Below are 27014 nucleotides of genomic sequence, written 5' to 3'. Positions count from 1 at the left end.
GCTGCAGCCTCTGTGTAACCACCCGCCCTCCTCCCCAAGTTCCATAGCCTCCTCACCCAGATGCCCAACCACTCCACCCCAGAGGACTGCCCAAGCAACAGAAGGCTGGCATTCGATAAGTTTTGAAGTGCAGTGTGGCCTTGTCCTTCCCTCCTCCCCTCATCCACCACCCCACCCAGTGCTTCCTTCCTCCCCCACCCCTCCCGGGCTACCTTGGCAGTTATCACCCTATTTGTGTGAAGAATTAATAAAGAATGCATGGTTTTGAAACCAGAATGACTTTATTGCCCCTGCAAGCGGTGATCGAAGGGGGGAGGGTGGCTGGCTTACAGGGAAGTCGAGTGAACCAAGGGGGCAGGTTTTCATCAAGGAAAAACAAACAGTGTTACACTGTATCCTGGCCAGTCATGAAACTGGTTTTCAAAGCTTCTCTGATGCACACCACTTCCTGCTGTGCTCTTCTAACCGCCCTGGTGTGTGCCTGCACGTATTCAGCAGCCAGGTGATTTGCCTCAACCTCCCACCGCACCATAAACGTCTCCCCCTTACTCTCGCAAAGATTGTGGAGTGCACAGCAAGCAGCAATAACAATGGGAATATTGGTTTCGCTGAGGTCTGACAGTGTCAGTAAACTGTGCCTGCGACCCTTTAAACATCTAAATGCACACTCCACCACCAGTCTGCACTTGCTCAGCCTATAGTTGAACAGCTCCTGACTACTGTCTAGGGTGCCTGTGTACGGCTTCATGAGCCTGGGCATTAAAGGGGTAGGCTGGGTCCCCAAGGATCACTATAGGCATTTCAACATCCCCAACAGTTATTTTCTGGTCTGGGAAGTAAATCCCTTCCTGCAGCTGTTCAAACAGACCAGAGTTCCTGAAGACGCGAGCATCATGTACCTTTCCCAGCCATCCCATGTTGATGTTGGTGAAACGTCCCTTGTGATCCACCACTGTTTGCAGCACCATTGAAAAGTACCCCTTGCGGTTTACATACTGGCTGCTAAGGTGGTCCGGTCCCAAGATAGGGATATGGGTTCCGTCTATGGCCCCACCACAGGGAATCCCATTGCAGCAAAGCCATCCACTATGACCTGCACATTTCCCAGAGTCACTACCCTTGATAGCAGCAGCTCAATGATTGCGTTGGCTACATGGATCACAGCAGCCCCACAGTAGATTTGTCCACTCCAAATTGATTCCCGACTGACCGGTAGCTGTCTGGCATTGCAAGCTTCCAGAGGGCTATCGCCACTCGCTTCTCAACTGTGAGGACTGCTCTCACCTTGGTATTCTTGCGCTTCAGGGCAGGGGAAAGCAAGTCACAAAATTCCATGAAAGTGCCCTTACGCATGTGAAAGTTTCGCAGCCACTGGGAATTATCCCAGACCCGCAACACTGTGCGGTCCCACCAGTCTATGCTTGTTTCCCGGGCCCAGGATCAGCATTCTACGGCATGAACCTGCCACATTGCCGCCAGGATGTCCAAATTGCCGGGGCCTGTACTTTGAGAGAAGTCTGTGTCCATGTCCTCATCGCTCTCATCACCGTGCTGCCGTCACCTCCTCGCCTGCTTTTGCAGGTTCTGGTTCTGCACATACTGCAGGATAATGCACGAGGTGTTTACAATGCTCATAACTGCTGCTATGATCTGAGCGGGCTCCATGCTTGCCATGGTATTGCGTCTGCAGGAGAGCAGAGTTGCAGCGGTAGCAGTGGCTGACGGTGGATGCCACGAGAATAGATATTTATAGAGAACAATGAGAGGACCTGCAAGGTGGATTCAGGAGAGCAGAGTTGCAGCAGAAGCAGTGGAGGACGACGGTTAGCACCGCACACATTTCCCGAGGAGGAACACATGTACCTGGGAGCTCATGACAGACCACGTGGAAAAATTCGCTATCGAGACAATAGCAGCAGAGCAGAGTTGCAGCAAAAGCGGTGGATGACGACGGTTAGCAGTCCTACTACACCATCTGCTGAAAGTAGTATGGTGCCCACACGGAAAAAAGGCACGAAATGATTGTCTGCTGTTGCTTTCATGGAAGGAGGGGCAACTGACTATATGTACCCAAAACCACCCACTACAATGTTTTTGCCCCATCAGGCATTGGGAGCTTAATCCAGAATTCCAGTGGGTGGCAGAGACTGCTGGAACTGTGGGATAGCTACCCACAGTGCACCACTCTGTAAGTCGATGCTAGCCACGGTAGTGAGGATGCACTCCATTGATTTAATGAGCTTAGTGTGGACATACGCAATAAACTGTAAAATTTCTAAAAATCAACTTTCTGTAAGATTGACCTAATTTCGTAGTGTATACATACCCTTAAATACCTACCTTCAGAGAATCACTTTATGTAAATAGTTCTCTGAATGTCAAAATATCACGGGACAAATACTGGTTGTCAAGTATACCTTGGAAAATGTGCAGTCTGCTGCTGCATAGTGCATTGATTGCAAAGGACCAAATGGAGTTTATTTGGGGGTTGGGGAGAGTGTTCAGACAGATTATATGCCTCAAGGTGTACAGGGTGCAGACCTTATTATTGTTGTACCAGAAGGCTTTAAGCTGAACGTAACTCTTTAGCTGTTTGTTTGTGGGAATCTTTTAGCTGGGTAACATCTCGTCCTCTCTGACAATGAATTTGAGCACCCAAGTCGTAAATCTAGATTATACTATCACAGTCCACAATGCCTTTGGAAAAGTCTAAGTGAAAGTAAGTAACTCCATGTTTTCATTGCTCTTGTAGGAATAGATAGTCTCCAGTAGAGCTGGCTGAAATTAAAAAAAAAAAAAAAATTTTCATCCAAAAAATTTATTTTTCCAAAACCAAACTTTTTTCATGGGAAAACATACTGTGCATTTCCCCCCATATTTAAAAACAAACTTACAAAAACAGGTTTTTGTGAAGCAAAACGTTTAACTTTCAGTAACGTTTTGATATTTTTGATAAATATTTTGAAAATATTGAAAAACTTCAAGATGAGTCTGTTTTGAAGGCTTTGGAATTTAAACAACTTAAAAACCTATACTTTTTTCCCCACAGAGTTTTCATTTTTCTTTCAGCCCTTGTCTCCCAGATAAGAGATTAAATAGAATATTTACCTCAATATCAAATGTTGGATGTTCATAGAACCCTAGAAATGTAGGGCTGGAAGGGACCTTGAGAAGCCATCAAATCCAGCCCCTTGTCCTGAGGCAGGACCAAGTAAAGCTAGACCATCCCTGACAGGTGTTTGTCAAACCTGTTCTTAAAAACATCCAATAATGGGGATTCCACAACCTCCCTTGGAAATGTATTCCAGGACTTAACTGTTCTTTATAATTAGAAAGCTTTTCCTAGTATATAACCTAAATCTCGCTTGCTGCAGATTATAAACCCATTACTTGTTGTCCTGCCTTCAGTGGACACAGAGAACAACTGATCACGATCTTCTTTATGATAGCCCTTAACATATTTGAAGACTGTTTATCAGGTTCCTCCTCCTCAATCGTCTTTTCTCAAGATTAAATGTGTCCAGTTTTTTAACCTTCATTTCAAAAACCTGACCTATGAAAAAGTTTTTATAATTTTTGTTGCTCTCCTCTGGACTGTCTCCAGTTTATCCACACCTTTCCGGAATTGGTCACAGTATTCCCGCTGAGGCCTCACCGGTGGCGAGTAGAGCAGGACAACTACCTCTTGTCTTACATATGATATCCCTGTTAATACACCCCAGAATATTAACCTTTTTCACAATGGCATCACATTGTTGACACACATTCAGTTTGTGATCCACTATAACCCCCAGGTCCTTTTCAACAGTACTACCACCTAGCCTAGGGGTTGGCAACCTTTGGCACCCGGCCTGTCAGGGTAAAGCCGCTGGTGGGTCGGACCAGTTTCTTTATCTGGAGCGTCCACAGGCACGGAGCCCTGCAGCTCCCACTGGCCATGGTTCACCGTTCCTGGCTAATGGGAGCTGCGGGAAGTGGTGCAGGCCGAGTGGTGTGCTAGCCACTGCTTCCCACAGCTCCCACTGGCCGGGAACAGCGAACTGCAGCCAGTGGGAGCTGCGGACGCTCCAGATAAACAGATCAGCCCGGCCCACCAGGGCTTTACCCTGACGGGCCGGGTGCCAAAGGTTGCCAACCCAGACCTAACCAGTTATTTCCCATTTTGTAGTTGTGCATTTGATTTTTTTTTTTTTTTTTTTTTTTTTTTTTCCTTCTGAAGTGAAGTACTTTGGCATTCAATAAAGACAAGTGCATCTTCTTGAATTCAGACTAATTCTCCAATTTGTCAGTCATTTTGAATTCTAATCCTGTCCTCCACGGTGCTTACAACCCCTCCCAACTTGGTGCCATCTGCAAATTTTATGAACATACTCTCTACTCCATTATCCAAGTCATTTAATGAAAATATTGAATAGTACCAAACCCAGGACTGAGCCTTGCGAAGTATCACTAGATGTGACCTCCCAGGTTAACAGCGAACCATTGATAACTACTTTTTAAGTAATCTTTCAATCAGTTGTGTACCCACTTTATAATAATTTTGTCGATCATATTTCCCTAGTTTGCTTCTGGGAATGTCATGTGGGACTTTCTGAAAATCAGTTACGTGCCAAAATATGGATTTAGGAGCTCAACTTTTTAGGCTTTTAACTTTTAAAATCTTCAAGAGCTAGGGCTAAAAATGAGGAACACTTTGGAAGAGTTGAAAATAATTTCATCTGGGAAATTAGTGCTAATTTCCTCAATCATTTTCTTAATTTGTTTATTGATTGGTTAATTATCTGACTACAGGTATATTAACCATATTTCTGTAATAAATTAATCTTTTGATTCAGGAAGAAGTGAGTTTGTGGCATTAGACCTTTGACCTGATGTTGCGTTTGAGAGAGCTCTACTGGAACTGTAATTCATAGATCTAAACAAATCTGATTTAGATGGAGTTTTGTTGCTTACATAATAGCTTTCCCTGATGCTCTGCTATAACTCCACTGACAACTATGGCATGACACTTATTTTATTTGTAGTCTGTTAATTTGGCTAGATTTTACTAATTTACTAGAGGTTTAACTTCAACCTTGATATTGATACATATGGAAACTATCGCAAAATCTGTCTCTCTGAAGTTCGACATGTAGGAAATAAAGGCTTGATCTTCGTGTCACTTGTGTGTTGGTAGGAAAAATCCTTTAAATCGATCCCTGAGTAATTTTAATAGCCTTAAGGTGCACACACTTTTCTCAATAGCAAGAAGAACTCAAGTGAATTGTTGTTTTTAAGTGCTTTAGTAATAGCTGTCAGGTCTTACTAAAATAGCTGTAAAAGATTGTAGGTTCAGTTGTCTTGAGGTTTTTCTTCAACAAACTCAGGTAGTAATTCTAAAAACTCTAATACAATTTGAATTCAAGGCAATAAATACTGAGTTATGTATTATGTTTGCATGTGCTATTTTTTTTCTTGTAATACAAGTCTTGATCCAAGATAATGAAGGTAAGGTTTTAGTCTCCCATTCAAAATCTCTTCTGCTTCTCTTAAAGAAGTGAGCCTATATAAGTATAAATATACACTCTAAATATACACTCTACTTTTTCCATAACTGTGATCATTCAATTGCAAAATAAAATGGCACAGACAAGTTATCTTGAAATGACTTTATTTCTGACAAGCTGTTGCTTCCTAATCTCTTCCAGGAGAGAACTTTGACCAGAGCCCCTTAAGAAGAACTTTCAAGTCCAAAGTTCTGGCACACTATCCTCAGAATATAGAGTGGAACCCCTTTGATCAAGATGCAGTGAACATGGTATGTATGCTGACTTTCTTCACAACCTCTGTTTCCTGATGACTATATTTAACTCTGGAACAGCCCTCTCATTTGTTGAAACAGCACAGATAATATGGAGAATGCTGGACAACAAAGAGTTTGAGAAGTAACTTGCTAAAGATGCAAAAACTAATAGTCAGAATTTTTTTTAAGTACTTCAGAAGCAAGAAGCCTGCCAAACAGACAGTGGGGCCCGTAGATGACAAAGGTGCTAAAGAAGCACTCAAGGAAGTCAAGGCCATGGAAGAGAAGCTAAATGGGGGATTGCGAGGGGGCGGTGTTTTTTGCATTCGTCTTCACTGCAGAGGATGTTGGGGAGACGCCCCAAAAGAATAGCTTTGATGCTGCACAGCACTTCAGATTTGTTACCAACACTGATGTGTCAACAGAAGAGGTTTGGAACAAATGGATACATTAAACAATAATAAGTCACCAAGACCAGATGGTATTCACCCAAGGGTTCTGAAGGAACTCAAATATGAAATTGTAGAACCCCCTAACTGTCCTATGTAACTTGTTGCTGAAATAATCCTCTGTATTTGGTGACTGGAAAGTAGCTAATGTAACACCAATTTTTAAAAAGGGCTCCAGAGGCAATCTGGAGACTGGTAAGCCTAACTTCAGTATCAGGCAAATTGGTAGAAACTGTAGTAAAGAACAGAATTATTAGACACCTAAATAAACATGATTTGTTGGGGAAGAGTCAACACTGCTTTTGTAAAGGGAAATCATGCCTCACCAATCTATTAGCATTCTTTGAGGGGGTCAACAAACATGTGAACAAGGGTGACAGTGTACTTGGATTTTTGTAAAGCCTTAGACAAGGATCCTCACCAAAGACTCCTAAGAAAACTAAGTAGTCATGGGATAACGGGGAACGTCCTCTCATGGATCAGTAACAGGTTAAAAGAGAAAACAAAGGGTAGGAATAAGTGGTCAGATTTCACAATGGAAAAAGGTAAATATTAGGATCCCCCAAAGATCTGTACTGGGACCAGTGCTGTCCAACATAATCATAAATTATCTGGAAAATGGGTAAACAGTGAAGTGGAAAAGTTTTTATAGATGATACAAAATTATTCAAGATAGTTAAGTCCAAAGCTGACTGCAAGCAGTTACAAAGGGATCTCACAAAACTGGGCAACAAAGTGGCAGATGAAATTCAACATTGATAAGTGCAAAGTAATGCACACTGTAAAAAATAGTCCGAACTATATATACAAAAGAGTGGGTTCTATATTAGCTGTTACCACTCAAAAAATAGATCTTGGAGTCCATTGTGCCTAATTGTTTGGAAGCTTCAGTTCAGTGTGCAGCCTCAAAATGGCTAACAGAACTTTGGGAACCATTAGGAAAGGGATAGAAATAAGACTCAATTCAACATTCAACGTTCATTTTTTCTTGAGACTATCTCAAGATTAAGAGGGATCATTGAAAATTCCCCAAATAATTTGGTACTCCAAGGACCTCTCCACGGTGATCAAAGCTCTGTAAGATTCTATTGGTAAAGACTTCATATAGAAATGGGCTTTGATAAGAACTAGGAGTTTGTTTTTATTTGAAGCAAGCTTTCCTGTGAAAAGATGCTTCCTTCTGTTTTAAAAATAGGCACAATCTATAAGGCAACCCCTGTTTCTGTAAACTCTTTCAAGCATACTTAGCCTATAGTGTGTCATAGTCTGTAACTTTCCTGCAAAGTACTCAAGGAGTGGGGAAGATGAACAGTAAGAACATGTTCTCCGTCAAAACACGTTACCATAAAAACCTAGAGAGATCAGGGGACAACCCTTAGGAAACGAGTACTTTACTGTTAAGAGGAATTGTGGTGAATTAAGTTGCCATCAGATGTCAGTTTACCTTTTTATAGTTGGGTTGTAGGGTGGCAGAAAATGGCTGTAACTTGGGCTCTGTGAGGCTGGATGTTGGAAAGGCAGAAGCCGTCAAGCAGTACCCTGAAGAGATGTGTATAATTAACCCTTTTATTGTTCCTTGCTGGTATTGTTTGTGCCTGCTAAAGTTAAGCTTCTGGAATGCTACTAGTAGCAGCAGTTGTGCATTCCTCTATTTGCTTCCCCCCATACCTCCTCCCTGTCTTCGGGAAAGTAACTTAACGTGTGAGTACCGTGGTAGCGGTATTGCCATTCAATAACCATGAGTGAGGCTACAAATTCATGCCTCTTAAACTGCACTCGGTTCTCTAGAAACTTCAGCTGAATGTGCAGCTTCAGAAGGGCTAGTGGAGCGTTGGGAAGCGTTAGGAAAGAGGTAGAAATAAGAGGAAATGTAATACCACTAAATAAATCCATGGTTCGCCCACACCTCGAATACTGTGTCCGGTTCTGGTTGCCCAAGAGAGAGTAAAAAGTGAGGTGCGGTTCAGCTTAGAAAAGAAATGCCTGGGAGGAGGGGGTATGATAGAGGTCTATAAAATCATGAATGGTGTGAAAAAAAGTGAGTAGAAAATTGTTTGCACTTTCACAAAAACCAGGGGTCACCTGATGCAATTCACAGGCATGAAGTTTAATAAAAACAAGAGAGTACTTTTTCTCTCAGCATACGATTACCCTGTGGAGCTCATTGGCATCACAACATCCCATGGCAAAAGTATAACTGGGTTCAAAAAAGAACTGGATAAATTCATGGAGGATGGGTCCATCAATAGCTATTAGCCAAGATGGTCAGGGATGTAACCCCATGCCGAGAGAGACCCTAAACCTCTGCCAGAAACTGGGTGGGGAATACAGATGGATCACTTGAATTGGCCTGTTCTGCTCACTCCCCCTGAAGCTCTGGTATAGGCCACTGTCAGAAGACAGGATACTGGGCTAGATGGACCCCGTTGTAACTGGCTTTCCAGATGGACTACGTGCAAATATTATTTTATTTAAAAAAAGGTAAGAAGCAAATTCTTGATAAAGGTAGAGAAATATAGCGAAATGGCATATGTCAGCCAAGTGGAGGGGAGGAATCCTTCCTAAAAGGCTGTAAGGTAGGAGTGTTGCAGCCAATAGAATGTGAGAATTCTTAATGGCATCTTGTCAAAGGGCGCACCACTCACCGTTGTCCTGGCGCCGCCTGCTGGTACTCTGGGGATTAGCTTGGGCTGTTTCCAGGTGCTGGGGTTTTAAAAAAAATACCAAGTATGCAAGATGCATGATAAAATCACAGTAGTTGTCAACACTGATACCATGGTAGCAACTATCACTGTTAATACTAAGCAGATACAGACAGACATGAGACTGATGATGCTACATTAGACATCTCGCATACTGTATGTAGATTTCAATATCAGCTCAGCTCCTAAATGCAGAGCAATGGGAACAGTGCAGTAATTACAGTAGGGCTATGCAATATCTTGCATCTGCATTAGATTGAAGGAGTCAGGACAGTTTAATGTGGTAATACCTAAGCTACTGCATAGGCCACTTCTGCCAGCCAATTTACAGGAGAGGTTGTTAATGTTCATCTCTGAGTAAGCAAAACATGCAAGAAGATGCAATGAAAAATATTTTCAGAATATAATGGGTATTCATGAGAAAGCTGTGATGGTATTAGCGTACAAAAATTGTATCCGCCTACATAATTTTTATTCTATCTCCTTATAAGAGCCTGGTTAAAACAAAATAATTGTATGAAACAAAATCTTCTGGGGAAAAAAGTCATTTCAGAGCACATTTACTACACATTATATGTTCTGACAAAATCAGCAGTATTTACAAATAGTAGGAATACCCGCTTTCACCTTATCCCTTGAAAAGCTTTATCATTATTTTGATCTAAAATGTCACTTAAAGTAATATTTTTCCTCCTCCTAATCACTTGAGCGAATTATCGGTGTTCTTGATCTCTTCTTTTGTTTTGTCATCCTTTGCTTCTGTCTGCTTTATATAAGCTGCAAAGGCAATTTCCTTGGAGGAGAAAATGCACAAGTCTTTGAAGGTTAATCTGAAAGTATTCTGTTATTGCTATATGCTTAAGGAATTACAAATTCTTCATGAAAATCATCTAACAAAACAAAAGCAAAAAAACTCAAACTATACCATTCAGTCTTTAGATCAAGTTTCCTTTCCTACGTTGCAGGCCAGTGGGGGCTGCGGGAAGTGGCGCAGGCCTGTAGCGGCGAACCGCAGCCAGTGGGAGCCACGATGGGCTGAACCTGTGGATGCGGCAGGGCCCGGCCTGCCAGGGGCTTTCCCTGAACAAACGGCGTCCCAAGTTTGGGAAACGCTGCTGTATTGAATAGTAAAGACATTACTTGCATTCAAATATTAAATACCTTTTATTTTTTCCATATTCACTGCTTCCTGGGTTTATCCCACCTAAAGTCATAATCTTCTCTAGCACTTCCTCAGCATCCGATTTTGATGTTACAATCTGGTGGTTTTCAGGCTGAAGTTTTAAGTACAGAAGACCGTAAAAACTTAAGTACGTTGCTGAACTGGGCCCAAAAATAGGAGTTGTATTTCTTACGTACATGTAGAGCTCCACTGAAGACGGTGGGCCTCCTGGCATGTTTAAAGTTACACATGTGCTAAAATACCTTGCTTAACTGGGGCCTTAATGTAAGTATCCCTAATAAGAAAAAGAAAAACAGAATGAAAGGCAGAATCGCATCTAAATTATTTTGGTAAGAATGGGTACATTAAAAATGCTTATACGGATGGCAGAATTATTTGAAAACCAAGAACACGTCCATTGTTCTTTAATTCTAGATTCTTGCATTTTTGTACCGACCTGCAATAAAGATGACGTTAGTCTCCCAGAGAAGAAAGTAAAGTTGTTCTGCCATATCTAGTCTGTTTACATGTCGTTGGCAGATCTTTAAACAAAGTACTTTTATTGAAAGTTTTTGTAAACGTAAATTGAAATAATTACATGGTTACAGCCTGTTCATGTACTTGCAAAAACAGTGCTTGGAAAGGAGTAGTGAGGAGCAAAGCTTTCGCTAGACAGTTTCCCTTTATCTTGTGGTGACTTGTCTCTGGTACACCAGTCACAAGGGTGTATTTCCATAGCACTGACACATCCATCTGTCAGCTGGACCTTGTTGATTGGGTGATGTTGCATTGAAACCATCTAATGCCTGGTCTCACTTTCTGGTGACATTGTAAATAAGAAGCAGTCAGCATTATCTCCTGTAAATGTAAACAAACTTGTTTGTCTTAGCAGTTGGCTGAACAAGAAGTAGGACTGAGTGGACTTGTAGGCACTGAACTTTTACATTGTCTTGTTTTTGAGTGCAATTATGTAGCAGAAAATCTACATTTGTAAATTGCACTTTCACGACAGAGATTGCACTTCACTACTTGTATGAGGCGAATTGAAAAAATACAATTTCTTTTGTTTATCATTTTTACGGTGCAAATATTTGTAATCAGAAATATACAGTTTGATTTCAGTTACAACACAGAATACAATATATATGAAAATCCAGAAAAATATCCAAAATATTTAATAAATTTCAATAGGTATTCTATTGTTTCAGTGCGCAATTAAAACTGCGATTAATCGTGATTAATTTTTTTGAGTTAATCACGTGAGTTAACTGCGATTAATCAATAGCCCTAGTTGTAAACTTTTGAAAGAACAACCAGAATATTTTGTTCAGAGTTAAGAACAACCTCTATTCCCCGGGGCGGGAGGTTGTAACACTGAGGATCTACTGTATAATTAGTTGTTTTAATTCCCCCTCAGAAAGACGCAGTCAGGAGGTAGGCAGCTCAAGACTGCTGAATCATCTGGTTTAAAAAAAAAAGAAAAAAGAAAAAACAAGGAAATTGTTCAAGTCCTGCCTTGAGAGAGTCTTCCACAATTCTTCTAGTTCACTCAAACCTATTTTAGAGTTGAATGTGAATTCTTCTCTTCAAGAACCTTCATTTAGGATTTAGACTCTGCTTTGTGATCCATATGATAAACCTGGATGAGTGTATGCTATTGACTTTCAGGGTGCTTACCTGAATATAATATCCCTGTGCATCAAGACCATAACATGTTTACGGCTTTTCTTTTTGGATTAATGCTAACACTTGGCCCCACCATTTTGGCTTATCTATAGGGTTCTGCAATTTAATAGTCCCCTGGTGAGCTCTTCCCTCATTGCAAATCTTCCTTTCCTGCCCCTCTCCTTTATCTTCTGCTCCCTTTCCTCCTATCCTGTTCCAAGTAGGGTGACCAGACAGCAAGTGTGAAAAATCAGGACGGGGTGGAGGGGTAATAGGAGCCTATATAAGAAAAAGCCCCAATATCAGGACTGTCCCTATAAAATTGGGACATCTAGTCACCCTAGTTCCAAGCCTAATAATATTTGCAGTGTGTTGGCACTCTGTTTTGCAACCACTGAGTTGAAGTGTTGGTTTACTGTGTGCTGTAGGGCATGCAAAAGATAATGAAGTTTAATAGGTGTTGATTGTGGGGGAAGGTCCCCTACTGGAGGATTTCAGAGAGAGACGTGTGATACTTAAGTGTCAGACAGCGGTAGTCTAAACACCCTGTGGTCAGACTTAATAAAGCTATGCCCATTGTCTCCAGTGTCGAAGCCTAGTTTTCAGAATTTAACATAGTTTGGGGCAGACTAATCCAGTAAAAGTTATGGGATACGTATTAGGGAGACTAAATTCAATAATTAAAACATGAAATAGAGATTTTACTCCTCCTTTCACAGAGAATTTGAATGCAGCTGTAATGACAGAGCTACTATTAACACTTCAATAACAAAACTGCAAACCTTTTCAGTTAATATGTGGCTGCTGTTCAAAAAGTGGCTTGAGCTGCAATTTCATGGTTTATGTCAGGAACGCCCATCAATTGAATGAAATCCTTTTATTGACTCCAGGCCATTTATTACCCCATGCATTAACTTTTACAGTAGCATATAAAAATGGGTCTGGATGATTCATGGGATTGCTAACTGGATGTGAAATCTGGCTTCTATGCCATTGATCTGAATCCTGCTGAGGTTAGTAGCAGCTGAAACTTGTCGCCATGTGACTGTTCACTGGTCTTTCAATGTGAGCTGGTGTTGATTAGGAATGGATGTGTCCACGCTTATAAAATTATCCCTGTTTACCTCTTCCAAGGAGAAGTGATTACTCCTGGTCCAGGTGAGACATTGCAGGGGGGGTCTACACTGTCACTTTTTAGTCAGTTCTATGTTGTGGATAGACACTGATCCTTAACCGCGCACCAAGCCAACCTTTCTCTCACTTTTCACTGTGCTCTTTGAAGGTTCCGTTCCTTTCCTTTCTTTGCACCTTCCAATTTAAAAAAGTTTTAGTTCTTGTTTTAAAAATATTTATAGATTGTTTTGAGCATAATTTGGTTTCATGCTGTAGCATGATTTAAACATGTTTTGCAAAATTGTTTCACTATTTTGTATTACATGGCTGATGGTTTTCATAAACGATGTCTGGAAAATATCTTGGGTTATCATTCTAGGGCTACATTTCAAAGAAGTACTTATGTAAAATAGAATCATTGTAAAATAACTTGACTGATGAACGAAAAACTACGTTTACATTGAATTCCTCCCCCAGTCAAAATAATGTTTTACTATTTAGGTTAAGAAAATAAACTTTCTCCTGTATAAATTTATTTATTAATGGATTATCAGTTATTTATTCAGTTTATTTTTTTAAATTAAAGATAAGCATATACCATAAAGAACTTTGTTGAATTTTGGTTTTGATGGTATGTGATTTTTTTTTTGCCCATTTTCATTGTGCACTTCAGCAAATTAGAAGTGATATCTCATTTGAAAGCAAAAACTGAAGGCGTTTGTGATGCTTAAATACATGTGATGTATTATTCATTATTAAGAATAATTATGTGAAGTGGTGCTTCTGAGTTGGTAAAATAAAACCAAGTCTAAAAAGATCTTTCTTTAAGCAACATTTTTTGGGTATGAGGCCAGACTGTTCATTTTCAAATTTATTTTAAGAGTACATCTTTTAATCTAAACTGTTAATAAATTAGAATTATTGGCATATATATTAAATTTTATTTTTTTCATTGCCTGATCTGCTCATGGAAGCAAAAAATACAAAATCTTAAATTATTTCAGGTTAAATACTGATATGATTATCTTTTTCTTACACAGCTGTGTATGCCTAAAGGGCTGTCTTTCAGGACCCAGACTGACAACAGAGACCCGCAGTTCCACTCATTTATAATTACCAGAGAAGATGGTTCTCGTACTTATGGATTTGTGCTCACTTTCTATGAGGAGGTCACAAGCAAGCAAATTTGCACAGCCATGCAAACACTTTACCAAATGCACAATGCAGAGCAATACAGCAGCGTCTATGCCTCATCTTCTTGCAGCATGGACTCACTTGCAAGCAGCATTGATGAAGGAGATGCCACTTCCCTGGCCAAGCTCCAGCAGTACAACTCATATGACATCAACAGAGACACATTATACGTATCCAAATGTATATGTCTCATCACTCCTTTGCCCTTCATGCAGGCTTGCAAGAAGTTCCTTATCCAACTTTACAAGGCAGTTACCTCTCAGCAACCCCCACCTTTACCACTGGAGAGCTATATCCATAACATTCTCTATGAAGTGCCCCTTCCACCCCCAGGGAGGTCACTGAAGTTCTATGGGGTTTATGAGCCTATCATTTGCCAGAGACCTGGACCCAGTGAACTTCCACTGTCTGACTACCCTCTTCGAGAAGCCTTTGAGCTGCTGGGATTGGAAAACCTTGTCCAAGTTTTTACATGTGTTCTCCTGGAGATGCAGATTCTTCTGTATTCACAAGGTAGGCTATCTTTCTGGATTTGTGTCTGATCTAATCAGACAATTCCTGAACAACGGCAGTGCTGAAACTTCTGTGAACTATTCGATTTCAGGGGATTAGTGAGACACAGTGTAATAAAAATAAATGAGGCTTTGCTAGTGAAAGGGCTAAGTAATTGTTTCCTCTAGGCATTCTGAGTGTCATTTGTTTAATTATGCATCATATTCATGACAGCTAGTGATAGAATTGACTTAATTGTCATCTTTAGACTGCCCTTGATCAGCTTGCAAGACAGCACAAAACTAACCCTCCCTTCTGCAGGAAATTACATTAGATAATATATCTTGCACAAAACTCACATATTTTCTTTTTGATGTGACAAATTTTATTAAGATGTTGATGTTCTAACCTTTGAGGCCAAACTTTGAAATTCGTCTGGGGGTTATAAGTAGAAATGAAGTTGTCTCCTTATGGGCCTACTGGCCTCTCAAAGTAATTACTTTCATGAGGATGTAGTTGGTGGGTTCTGCTTGAGACACCTTGGGACTGCACTCAAAGGGCTGGTGCAGGTTAAATATGTTGGCAAAGCTGTCAGAGAGGCATCTTGCACAGATCCTGTCTACTTGTAATGTTTTAATGAGCTTTTGGGAGTTAGGTTTTTCAGGAGAGAAGGTTCAACACTTCCTATTGACTGTACAAGGAGTCTGATACAGGTTTCAGAAATGTCTAGTTCACAGTACGTAGGCTGCGAGGCTTAATGCTGGAGCACTGCTTCTTGTATACTACAGGGCTGCTGACGAGGGCCCAGATTTACAAAGGTATTTAGGTGCCTATGATGCAGATGGACTCATAATGTGATTTACTTTCAATGGGAATTGCGTGCCTCACCTGCTTTGTGCGGGAGGGAGAGCTCAGTGGTTTGAGCATTGGCCTGCTAACCCAGGGCTGTGAGTTCAATCCTTGAGGGGGCCATTTAGGGATCTGAGGCAGAAATTGGGGATTGATCCTGCTTTGAGCAGGGGGTTGAACTAGATGACCTCCTGAGGTCCCTTCCAACCCTGATATTCTATTCTTTTATATTTTATCACTTTGTAAGTTGTACTAGGTGCCTATTTGCAACCTTAGTTGATCTGGCCCTAAATTAAAATGCATACTTTGGGGAGAAGAGAAGTCGGGGCAGGTTTTCAAATAAGAGTGAGTAAAGTTGGGCATCTAAATAGGTGTCGTATTTTTTGAAGATGCTGAATATCCACAACTGCCACTAAAGTCAGTGAGAACTCCAGTTGATCAGCACCTCTGAAAATTGGGCCATGTTTGGGTGGGCGGGGGGAGGCTGCCTGAATATGGGTATAGATGCTGAACTTCACATATCAAGTCTGAAAATGCTGCCCTTGTCATAGACAAAGTGAAAGTTAATAAACGTTCAATAGTGGCACCATTGACAAAATAGTTTTTAAGTATACCAGAAGGGGAAAAGTGACACTGTCACCTTAAATAGTTTGAAAAAGATGAAATACAAACATTTTTTGAATTTTCTGATGGAGCATCTGCAATGAAATTTTTTGTCTCCCCTTCCCCTCCCATCCCCACTCCCAGAAAAGTCTGAGATATCCTTGACCCAACTTTGTTCTTTGTCAAGAATTGTCTACGTTAGACAGAGTGGTGGGCGGGAAGTTGTACAGTATGTTTTGTTTGACAAATGAAGCAATTGTGTAATTATACTGCATCGTAATTCACATTTCTAAAGGTGCAGAGTTGAGGCCCATGTGCAGCTTACATTTTGGTATGTTTGACTTTTTGTAACATAGTTTTTTCATATTTCCAAGAGTTCTTTAAAAAGAAAATGAGATTTCTCTTTTTGTTTAACTAAATACCACTGAACCTCTATTGTACTAAGCGCCTGAGATCTAGCAGAGAAAGCTTCTCTCCAGTAAACTCCCGTGAAGCTTTTATCTTGAAAGAAGCTCTTGCCTTGTTGGTGTCTTCTTACAAAATAAGCAGTTACAGTGCAGTGTCATGCAGACGTGTGCACTTACCAATGCTTTTCACTGTGCAAATAAATTAAGCCACACTGTGCGCATATGCATGGCTTTCTTTCATCTGCAAACTTCACAAGCTCAGCCAGAGAATCCAGTGCCAAATATACTTCATGTGCACGTGGTGCAATTATCAAGAGGACATTACTGTCAACTCAAAATCAGTTTTCACTGGAACACCTAAATGTATTTCTCAGGGAGGTTATTGGTATGTCAGAAATTACCTTTCAGCCCCCAACCATTTCAGAAGTAAAGCTGCTGCTATATACCTTTAAAACAAACTGATCTTTTTCCCCCTCCCACTGTCCTCAAAAATGTCTGAACCTTTTTTTGTTTGTTTTTGGGTTTTTTTTCTAACTTGCCAAAAAGTCAATTCAATTCACTTCAGTTACAAGGAAACCCTGAAAACTTGAGCCTGAAAAAGGAGCTTTGGACAGTTAAGTAATGTTGTAGGGAACCTACATAGTTGATTACTGGGCACTGTAATCCGCCAGTTAATCTAACAGCAGAGAAGACCATTACCTCTAGAGTGCAGGAAAAGGAAGTAGTACAACCTGAGGTCAGAAGGGCACAGCATAAGAACAAGCACTACAGGTGGAGAAGGCAACAGCTTGGGAGCTGGCTGCAGAGGGGAGGTTTGTGAGCTGGAAGACGGGTGGAGGGCCTGAGAGCCCACCAGAGATACACCCAGTATCTGGCAGAGACCAGTAGTAGCTGCGGCAGGAGGAGAGAGGATTTAACAGAACACTTAATTTTGTATTGGGGGACACACGGACACACGCTCTATTAAAAGTTGAGACCCGATATATCAGCTTAACCATCTTAGAAACAAGTGCAGCTCTGTGTTTGCTATCATGCTGCTCCTCTGTTATACTCTGAATCCAGATTTAAACACAAGTGAAGGCTAGGGCACCAACTGTAACAATTTCAAAGTGGTAGCCGAAATCAGATGTTAAAAAATTATAACATTCAAAAACCAGTCAGAGAACACTTCAGTCTCCCTGGACACTCAATAACAGAATTCAAAGTGGCAATTCTTCAACAAAAAAAACTTCAGAAATGGACTCCAACGAGAAACTGCAGAAGTGGAATTAATTTACAAACTGGACACCGTTAAATTAGGCCTGAATAAAGACTGGGAGTGGATGGGTCACTACAAAAACTAATTTCCCCATACTAATTTTCCCTTACTGTTACTGATACCTTCTTGTCAACTGTTTGAAATGGGCCACCCTAATTACATTGGCCTCATTACCACTACAAAAGTGATTTTTCCCTCCCTTGGTATTCTACTGTTGAGAACAGCCCACTTCTACTTCAGTTGAATTGTCTCGTTAGCACTGACCCCCCTCTTAATAAGCCAACTCCCATCTTTTCATGTCCTGTGTTTGTATACTTGCCTACTGTATTTTCCACTCCATGCATCTGATGAAGTGGGTTTTAGCCCAGGAAAGTTTATGCCCAGATAAATTTGTTAGTCTCTAAGGTGCCGCAAGTACTCCTAATTGTAACAATGTAATTTGCTATTCCCAGGCACTTCTAGCCATTAGGAACAAAGCAACTCACATGGACTCGGGTTAAGGCTTTCTGGATTCAGAGTAGCAGCCGTGTTAGTCTGTATCTGTAAAAAGAAAAGGAGTACTTGTGGCACCTTAGAGACTAACAAATTTATTTGAGCATAAGCTTTCGTGAGCTACAGCTCACTTCATTGGATGCGCAATTAACACTTTCAGTGTTGCCAACCCCAACCATTTTAAAAATCATAAGTAAGATCCACCAAAATCATGAGACTTAAAATAATTCTTTTATGTACCTTCTGTTGTTTTAACATTGTGCTTGAGTCACATTTTTAAGCTGTTCTCCACAACCCTGAGGACTAGAAACTTTGATTTTAAATAAAAAAAAAATTAAAGCTGAGATTCTTATAGTCACATGCCTTCAAGAGCTGGGGCTTTAAGAAGCACACCAAATATCACAAGACTTGGGGGAAAAAAAATTGAGTTGGCAACACAACTCTTCTAGCTGCTGAACTAGAGACACAGTGTAACATTGTAAAATGTAAAATTGTAAAATGTAACAGTGTAAAATATTTTATAATACAAGACTTTATGCAAAATTTTTCTTATTTTCTCTATAGTTTAGTAAATAAGATTTGTCTCAAGACTTTTATTTTACTTTGCCTCGTGACTACAGAGAGGCAATAGTATTGTGAATGTATGGGCTTCCAACAGTTTCCAAGTAAATAACATTCTGTGATAGTTGCTATAATTTCCCAAGGATCAGTAACAAAATGCTACTGGCGTGAGATCTCTGCTGGAGAGAGATGAATTAAATTGTGGGCTCTGCAGAAACCTAGGCAATCCATTTTGTACATTTGCCTTCCAAGGGATTTAAACATGAGAACGTGTGGATAAAACAAAGATTAACTTCTTTTAGCTCAGGCTGTTTCTGCTTACTGTAATTTTGAACGTTTCCCAAGTTGTTTTTAGAAGGATTTGAGTAATTGCTTCTCAAAGATTAAATATATTTGTGTATGTTTTTTAAGCTTGGGGAAATAATGCTGAAGACCGAACTTGTGTGTAAAACTGTTCCCTAAAAGAGATCTTGGTTCTCGGTATACTGTCTCTGTGGTCCAACATATATTAATCTTGTGCAAGCATAAGAACGGCCATATTAGGTCAGACCAAAGGTCCATTTAGCCCGGTATCCTGTCTTCTGACTGTGGCCAATGCCAGGTGTCCCAGAGGGAATGAACAGTAGCTCAGTGGTTTGAGCATTGGCCTGCTAAACTCAGGGTTGTGAGTTCAATCCTTGAGGGTGCCATTTAGGGATCTGGGGCAAAAATTGGGGATTGGTCCTGCTTTGAGCAAGGGGGTTGGACTAGATGACTTCCTGAGGTCCCTTCCAACCCTGATATTCTATGATCCTATGAGGAGAACAGAATAGGTAATCAAGAGATCCATCCCCTGTCGCCCATTCCCAGCTTCTGGCAAACAGAGGCTAGGGACACCATCCTTGCCCATCCTGGTTAATAGCCATTGATGGACCTTATCTAGTTCTTGTTTTGAACGACCAAGTGACTTACATGCAAATCAGTCCATCTAGGATATAGCTTTTAGTGCAATTAAAGAAAATACTATTTTCCTTTTTAAAAAGATTAAGAAAGTTCACTAAAATAAGTGACACACTGTAACTTGCTGGGTAAAACAAATTTTACATGAAACACAAATCTGTATAAAATATTTATCTTTTAATTCAAGAAATACCAAGAGAACAGTTTCCCAGAGGAATCTGTGAATGTTCCCTTCCATCCACCAGGCCTATGTTTTGCCGATCGGGTACTTTCATTTTTTTCCTCATGATGCTATTCACTGGAAAATGTTGCTAACTCTGGTAATGGTTAGGCTAGTTAGCAGGTCACCTCTTTGTTTTTTATTTAAACAACACCTTCCCTCTCAATTAGTTGCATACAAAGTCTGTCCAATGGAGCAGCTGTAAGTCTGTAAGACAGCTATACACCAGCAACAGAAGACAACCCAAATCCCTGAATCTGCCCTTCCCCCACACTCCCAGAGTGGAGACAGTGGCACTCTTCCTGTGAAGGCCTGTCATTTCACCTATCAAGACTGCCAAGCCTGTTCACAGGCTCCATAGCTTAGACATAACCTAAGTCTTTTTATATAAAAGATTGGTATTTTCTACATCCCTTAAATTTGACCTCTAAAACTTGTATGATTATTAATAAATGTATGATGTGTCTGCATAATACTGCCCTTGGTATAGAAGACTTCTTGTGATTATCAAGAGGCTTGACTGAGTTTTATTAGTAGACTAAATGTTACAAGTTACTGTTTTAAATGCTTCTTAACACAATAGACACTGGGAATAGAGGAAAATATACTACAGACCTACCAATATGTATCTTTGTATAGGTAGACGCTCACAAATAGGTGCCTTATAAATATGCCAGCTCCAAACTTTTACTTTGAAGTGTTGGTAGGTATGGTTTTGAGACACAATTTTGAGACTCAAGCTAATAAATACTTTAAGACATTCTGACTCTTAGCATTACGGAATGAAAATATGCTTTTGGTGAGGGTGAGCTTCAATAAACCAAGGCTATTTTTCCACAGATGTCAACAAGAGGTAGAAAACATTATGAAGTTTCAGATTGTATTTCCATGCTTATTCATGCGTATCATGCTAGTGAGCTCCCGAAACCAATGCAGTTTCAGGGTGCTAAAGTTTCTGATATAATTGTGATACTTTTCAGAGTCAGTGGTTGGCTTATTTACCAAATGGTGTTGACCAGAGTGATGGCCTGTCTGCCCATGGTCAGTCAGTGGGACTGTAGGAGAGGTTTTACACATGACTGCGTGAGATGTGAAAATTCTTTTTCTGTGAAGTAGAGAGAAGAGAAGAGATAAGAAATTAACTGAGCCTGGCACAAATCTGAGGCTGGTGGCTACAGGCTTTTTTGACTGTACACTTGAAAAGATTTTTAGTTGCCTATTGTTTCCTTATGAGAAGACATGATTCTTAATTAAGTTTTGTCATGTGTTTCCATGTTATAAGGAAAAATCTCTATAGAAGTACAAAGTATTTATTTATTTGGAAGTTGCTGCAATCTGGGGGTGGAGCAATAAGCCTGTTAAATATAGTTGAATGGCTCTCATGAGTTAATGGCCATTTGCCTATATTGGTAATGGACAATTTTGCAGGTGAAGATTTTCCATAAACGTGGCAAACCCTTTGATACCAACATACACTCTTTAATACATTGCGCAGCTTAGATTGTCCCATTTATGTAATGGATATCTAGTGGCATTAAATTAATCACTTTGTTTGAATATTAAAGAAAAAAATAACTTGCTATTGAAGTTGCAATAGTTACCAGCTTTATTTTTAAAATGTGGTCATGGATTGGTGATGTAAAATGAAATTTTACTTGTATTAGTGCACAAACATGTCTATATGGACAGTAACCGTACACGGGACTAAAATCTCTCTATTCTGACTTATGAATTTGGAAAAGGAACAGAACATAGGTGTGCTGCATGAACAGAATGTTTCTCTGAAATTTTAATTCTCATTAGAGTTTTATCCACTAGGATTTTACTTGATAACTCAGCCCAGCAATTGTTCTTATCTGGAAACTACTGTTAAAGCGTGATCTAGATTTCTCTCTTGGAAAATGCTTGAAAAACTTAAGCAGTTGTGAAAAAGGATCTGACAGCAATTTTTCCATACTGTTCATTCCTTTCTCCTCTTGTCCCCTGCACGAAGATTATGCTGTTATTGAACTGGACCAAATCTTCTTTTTATTTTTTTTTTTCTGCTGTACTATGATTAGGGTGACCCAGGTGTCCTGTTTTTAAAGGGATAGTTCAGTTTTTTGGGACTTTCTTATATAGGCGCCTATTACCCCACCCCCTTTCCTGTTTTTTCAGTTGCTATCTGGTCACCCTAACTATGATGAGCAGTCCTTTAGTGAACTGGTTTTGATTTCAGGTCACAGTGGAACAGATCTAGATAAAATATCAGTGTTCTGTGTGCAACAATTGCTTGCTGGGATAATATTTTTTTAAATGTCTCTATTTTTACTGTTTAAAGTTTGCAACATTTTAAAGAGTGTGGTTTATTTAAAATCAAATCTGTAATATTGCAAACTATACTTACATTGCTTTATAGCTCTCATCTCCACAAAGCTGATTTCAAATCTTAAAGCCAAGAGATACTTGAAAGCCTTTTTTCTTTCTCTTTAGATTATCAGCGTCTGATGACAGTAGCAGAGGGGATCACCACACTGCTGTTCCCATTTCAATGGCAACATGTATATGTTCCCATCCTTCCTGCCTCTCTCCTGCATTTTCTTGATGCTCCTGTCCCTTACCTGATGGGTCTTCAGTCCAAAGAGGGAACTGACCGTTCCAAACTAGAACTTCCTCAAGAGGTAATTACTGCATGGAATTGTCAACCTTTGTGTTTTACTAACCCAACTTAAAATATTTAATCATTATTCACGCTAGTCTCCACTGGAAAGCTGCCACAACATAAACAAATGTCCAAAATAACTTTGGCACAGGTAAGACTCTGCTTAGGAGAGGCTCTAGGCTGGAATCTTGCAGGACAAAATTAAGAGATGCTATGGGAAAGCCTGCACAACAAGTACTAGTCCACGTGGGCCCGACTTCAACAATTGCTGTTAATCCTTTTAACTACCAAACTCTTGTCTTTGCTCCTCCAGAAAGATAGATTTACTAAAGTAAAAAGTCAGTGACCACAGTAGAAAAGAATGTTCTGACAGTCTTTTCTCCACCAGCTTGTGGGTATAGAGAGAGTATGGAAAAAGACTTTTGTACCTCTGAAGCGCAGAAGGTTCCTCATCTTCTCTGCTTCACGTGCCACCCCTGTAACTCTTTTATCAAAGTCACAGTCCTTGATGGAATTACTTTTAGGGACAATGCACTGGAATTGATGCAAGGATTGCTGTTAAGTGGTACAGGGCCTTTATGTGCACTTCCCCCTCCCCACAAGATGGAATATCCTAGCTGTTTCCGGTGTACTCCCAGACCCTACCTGCCCATGGATGAGCTTTTGGGAATTGAGGCTGGGTCTGCCACTAGACCACCTGCCTGGCCTTAAATGAGTTATATTTAAAGTTTATATTTTTAGCTAAGGTCTCTGCATGAGTGCATGTCTGAGTACTTTCAAAACATTTACGTGACTTTAGTAACTATTATAGGTGCTCGAGTTACACCTCTGTAGACGGAAGATCTCTCTATGCAATACATTGTGGAAAGTGCAGACTTACACCCCACTCCCCGACGGTGCCGTATCAGTGTGCCTCTTCTGACAGTGAGAGGGTAGTTGAGTCTCTACTTGCTCAGTCCTTGGCTCCTCTGAGACTGCTGGCTAGTGAGCTCTTCATTGACAGTGAGGGTAGGGATGGAGTGTCGGAGTAAGAATTGGACTACATTCATTTCAAATAAGCCACTGGACATCCATCGTAATGGTAGTGACTTTGGGTTACTACTAGACTGAGCCATATTTGAGGTGGTGATCAAGAAGTGAATGGTGGTAGGTTAAAGAGCCTGTCTTCTGAACTGTCGATAGGCTTTTTTTGGATTTCCCTTCACAATAAATACATATTTGTGTTGCTGTAACCGGGGTGGCGAGTTACAGGGGCCTGTGGTGCCTGGGATCTAGCAATATTCAGGGCCGGGGCCCCAGCTCCACCAATGTTGGGAGCCGGGTCTCTCCCCCAGCCCCTCCCTGCTGCCCCCACCCCTGCGCGCCTCCCCTGTCCCCGTAGCATCCCTGTCTGATTAAAAGCAGGCACCACTCTGCACTGCTCTCCCTTGCCTGAGCTGCCGGCTGCTGCTGCTGCCTAAGGCTAGGCTACAGCACAAGAGCAGGCTGAGGCAGCTGGTTGCTGCTGCACCAGAGGAGGGGAGGAGGTGCACATGATTGGCAGCCCTCCCCTCCCCTGGCACCTACCGGGAGGCAATGTCGAGGGGGTTTCCAGACAGGATACCTCTGAACCTCACTCACCTGAGAAGCTGCTGTGGGTTCCTTGAGTGTCTGACCCTGTGATCCTGCCCCCTCTCCCCATGAGCAAGGGGCAGCTTCTCTCCCCGCCTCGCCCCGTGAGGCTTCACTGTGGGGCAGCAGGGGAGGAAGCCACATGTGATGGCAGCCCCCTCCCCCTCCAGCACCTACCCGCCACAGGGGAGGTGAGGGGGCTTCCTGGACCTGAGCAGCTGGGGCTTGGGTGAGTGTTGTGACACCCTGTGCCCCCCGCCCGCAGTCACCAGTCCTGCCCCACACTGGGCAAAGGGCAGCCCCATCCCCCACCCCCAGTGAAGCTATAGTGAGGGGCAGCAGCAGTGGGGGAGAGGGTTGGGGGGCGGGGGATGGGGGATCCTCTCTCGCCCTAGCCCCGGGGCAGCCTGTCTGCACCCCAAGCTCCTCATCTCCTGCCCTGCCCCACCCCAGAGCCTGTGCCTCGAAGCTAGATCCCTCACCCCCTGCAACCCAGCCCAGACCCCTCACCCAAAGTCCCTCCCAGAGCACATCTCCCACACCCATTCCTCCTGCCCCAGCCCAGACCCCACACCCCAATGCCCTCCCAGAGCCCGACACCTCCCCCCTCCCACACCCAAACTTCCTCCCAGACCCTTAGGGAGGTGGAGGGCAGGGGTGCGACTTGGATACATTCTGGGCACCACCAAAAATTCTGCAAAGCTGCTGCCCCTGGCTGTAACACCTAGTCAACACAGTGCCATTGTCTCATGTCTGTGGGGTTCCAACGGGGATGGAGCTCAGCTGTTCTCCGTGGTGGCAGATGAAAGAACAAGAAGCAATGGTCTCAAGTTGCAGTGGGCCAGGTCTAGGTTGGATATTAGGAAACACTATTTCACTAGGAGGGTGGGGAGCACTGGAATGGGTTACCTAGGGAGGTAGTGGGATCTCCATCCTTGGAGGTTTTTAAGGCCTGGCTTGACAAAGCCCTGGCTGGCATCATTTAGTTGGTGTTGGTCCTGCTTTGAGCAGGGGATTGGACTAGATGACCTCCTGAGGTCTCTTCCAACGCTAATCTTCTATGATTCTATGTGACAAAGATGGTTCCTTAAGTGCTTGAGGATAAGTACTTCAGTAAGAAACCAGGCAGAAATGGGGCTGGGAAATGTTCAATGCAGAATTTCTGCCTAGAACCGGAGGCAGAGAAACAGTGCTGGGATAATATTGCTTTATAATAAAGATCCTTGTTCAGTGTTAGGAGGAAGTGACTTTGATTCTTTGCATATGATGATAAGGTTGTTGTCAGTAAGTCTTCTCTTGAATGAAGTGTCCTAACCATGTGAAACTTGCTGTGTTTTAAACACGAAGAAGTTATCTAGCCATGCTTTTCAAAAAGGTTGTGTTAATACAGCGTAATTATTGTGCTCTCTTTAGTTACCAGATAAATTTAAAAAATTACATCTTAATGTAGTGGCCTGGTAATACTAATGTTATGCCAAGTTAAATGTCTCCAATATAGGGAAGGTAATATTTGGGAGGAAAAACTAACTGTTAATCAACTTAATAGTTGGAAATGCCAGCAGTTATAAAAGATATTAAGTGCCAAAAACAGATACTCTGAACAAAACAGTTGTAGAGCTATTTCTTCTTTTTTTCTAAATATGCACCACATATTCTGGGGAAGTACTATATTAAAGGGTATGTATTTTTTGATGCTTTATTATGTTCTCCCATTCTATATGTGGGCAATGGTTAATCTCATTTGAAAAGTAGTTATAGTACGTGGTTGATACAGTATGTCATAACAATTATGGGGGGGAAGAACCTTGAATTTAATAGAGAAGGTTTTGAATCTGGACTTCATGCAGATTAAAAAAATAAAAAGCAAGCAGAAAATCCTCTTAACACATGAGTGATGATGAAATACTGTTCACTTTAGCATTCCTTTATTGTTCAGGCCAAGGGACAGCTTTTCAAGCCCTTGGTCTAAATATAAACCATTTGTGCGTTAGAGATAAAATTCTAACAACTGGCCATCATGCCGCCTTAAGGTTACTAATCTCCCTGCATTTAGTTTAATCGTCAGATCTTTTTTGAAGAGGAAAGCGAGCAGGACACCTTAAGGGATTTCTGAACCCAAATCTCATTTTAAAATTTTGTAAATCTTATGCAGAGCTGAAATTAAAAAGCCTTTGAAATGCAATATTGATAGATAAGACAGTCTTTGAGCTAAGAGCATAGAAAGAATTGTGCTACTGTGGGTCATTAACCGTTTCATAAATATATATGTTAAGAATAGCAGATTGCGCTTTATACTGAGCAATAATTTTATTTGCATGTGTTCCAACTTTATTATAGTGCATTATCACGGTTTTCTATTTTAACCAGTGCATTTTTATATCACAGAAAGGATTCATGTGTAATTTAATGTCAGAAATGTCCTTGAAATTAAAGAATATTTTCTAAAACAACTCTAGGGGTTTGGTTTTATTTTTGGTTTGGTTCATTGTTGCATTGAATGTTGTCCTGCTGAAAATTAATTTCCTTAACCTGGTCTGGGGATTAGCCTATAATAATCTAATTTTGTTAGAAATGGAGTGGATATTTAAGATGCACTAGAGAAACCGAAGGAGTCTTGGTAACCAATTAAATATCAGTTCAAAGCCTAACAAGGACATGTTTCTGTTACCCTGTGAATATGTAGGTCTCTTGTTCTATAGATTTTTACGTCCGGCTGGAACATTTTAGAACACAGTACCCTTGAGAAACTGGTTTGTTTTAGCACTTGCTTTAATCAGCACAGTGAATTCATAGGCAGTGAATTTCAGATGCAAGCTGCAGTTCAGGAGAAAAAAATCAGTTACTGTTTTCATTGTGCCATTATTCCTTAGGGTG

General features: G+C 41.1%; 1 protein-coding gene across 3 annotated transcripts in view; it reads left to right on the top strand.

Moving 5' to 3' along the window:
• Window positions 1-27014, top strand: part of DENND5B (DENN domain containing 5B) — a 176269-nt gene that overhangs the window by 84259 nt on the left and 64996 nt on the right. For all 3 annotated transcript variants that reach the window (XM_037878454.2, XM_037878445.2, XM_043540835.1), the window contains 3 exons: window positions 5688-5797; window positions 13914-14580; window positions 22361-22548. In XM_037878454.2, the coding sequence (XP_037734382.1) occupies window positions 5688-5797; window positions 13914-14580; window positions 22361-22548 (965 nt within the window). The remainder of the gene's footprint in view (window positions 1-5687; window positions 5798-13913; window positions 14581-22360; window positions 22549-27014) is intronic.

The sequence above is a fragment of the Chelonia mydas genome, chromosome 1 (assembly GCF_015237465.2).
Source record: "Chelonia mydas isolate rCheMyd1 chromosome 1, rCheMyd1.pri.v2, whole genome shotgun sequence".
Lineage (NCBI taxonomy): Eukaryota > Metazoa > Chordata > Testudines > Cheloniidae > Chelonia > Chelonia mydas.
This window is presented reverse-complemented; position numbering and strand designations above follow the sequence as displayed.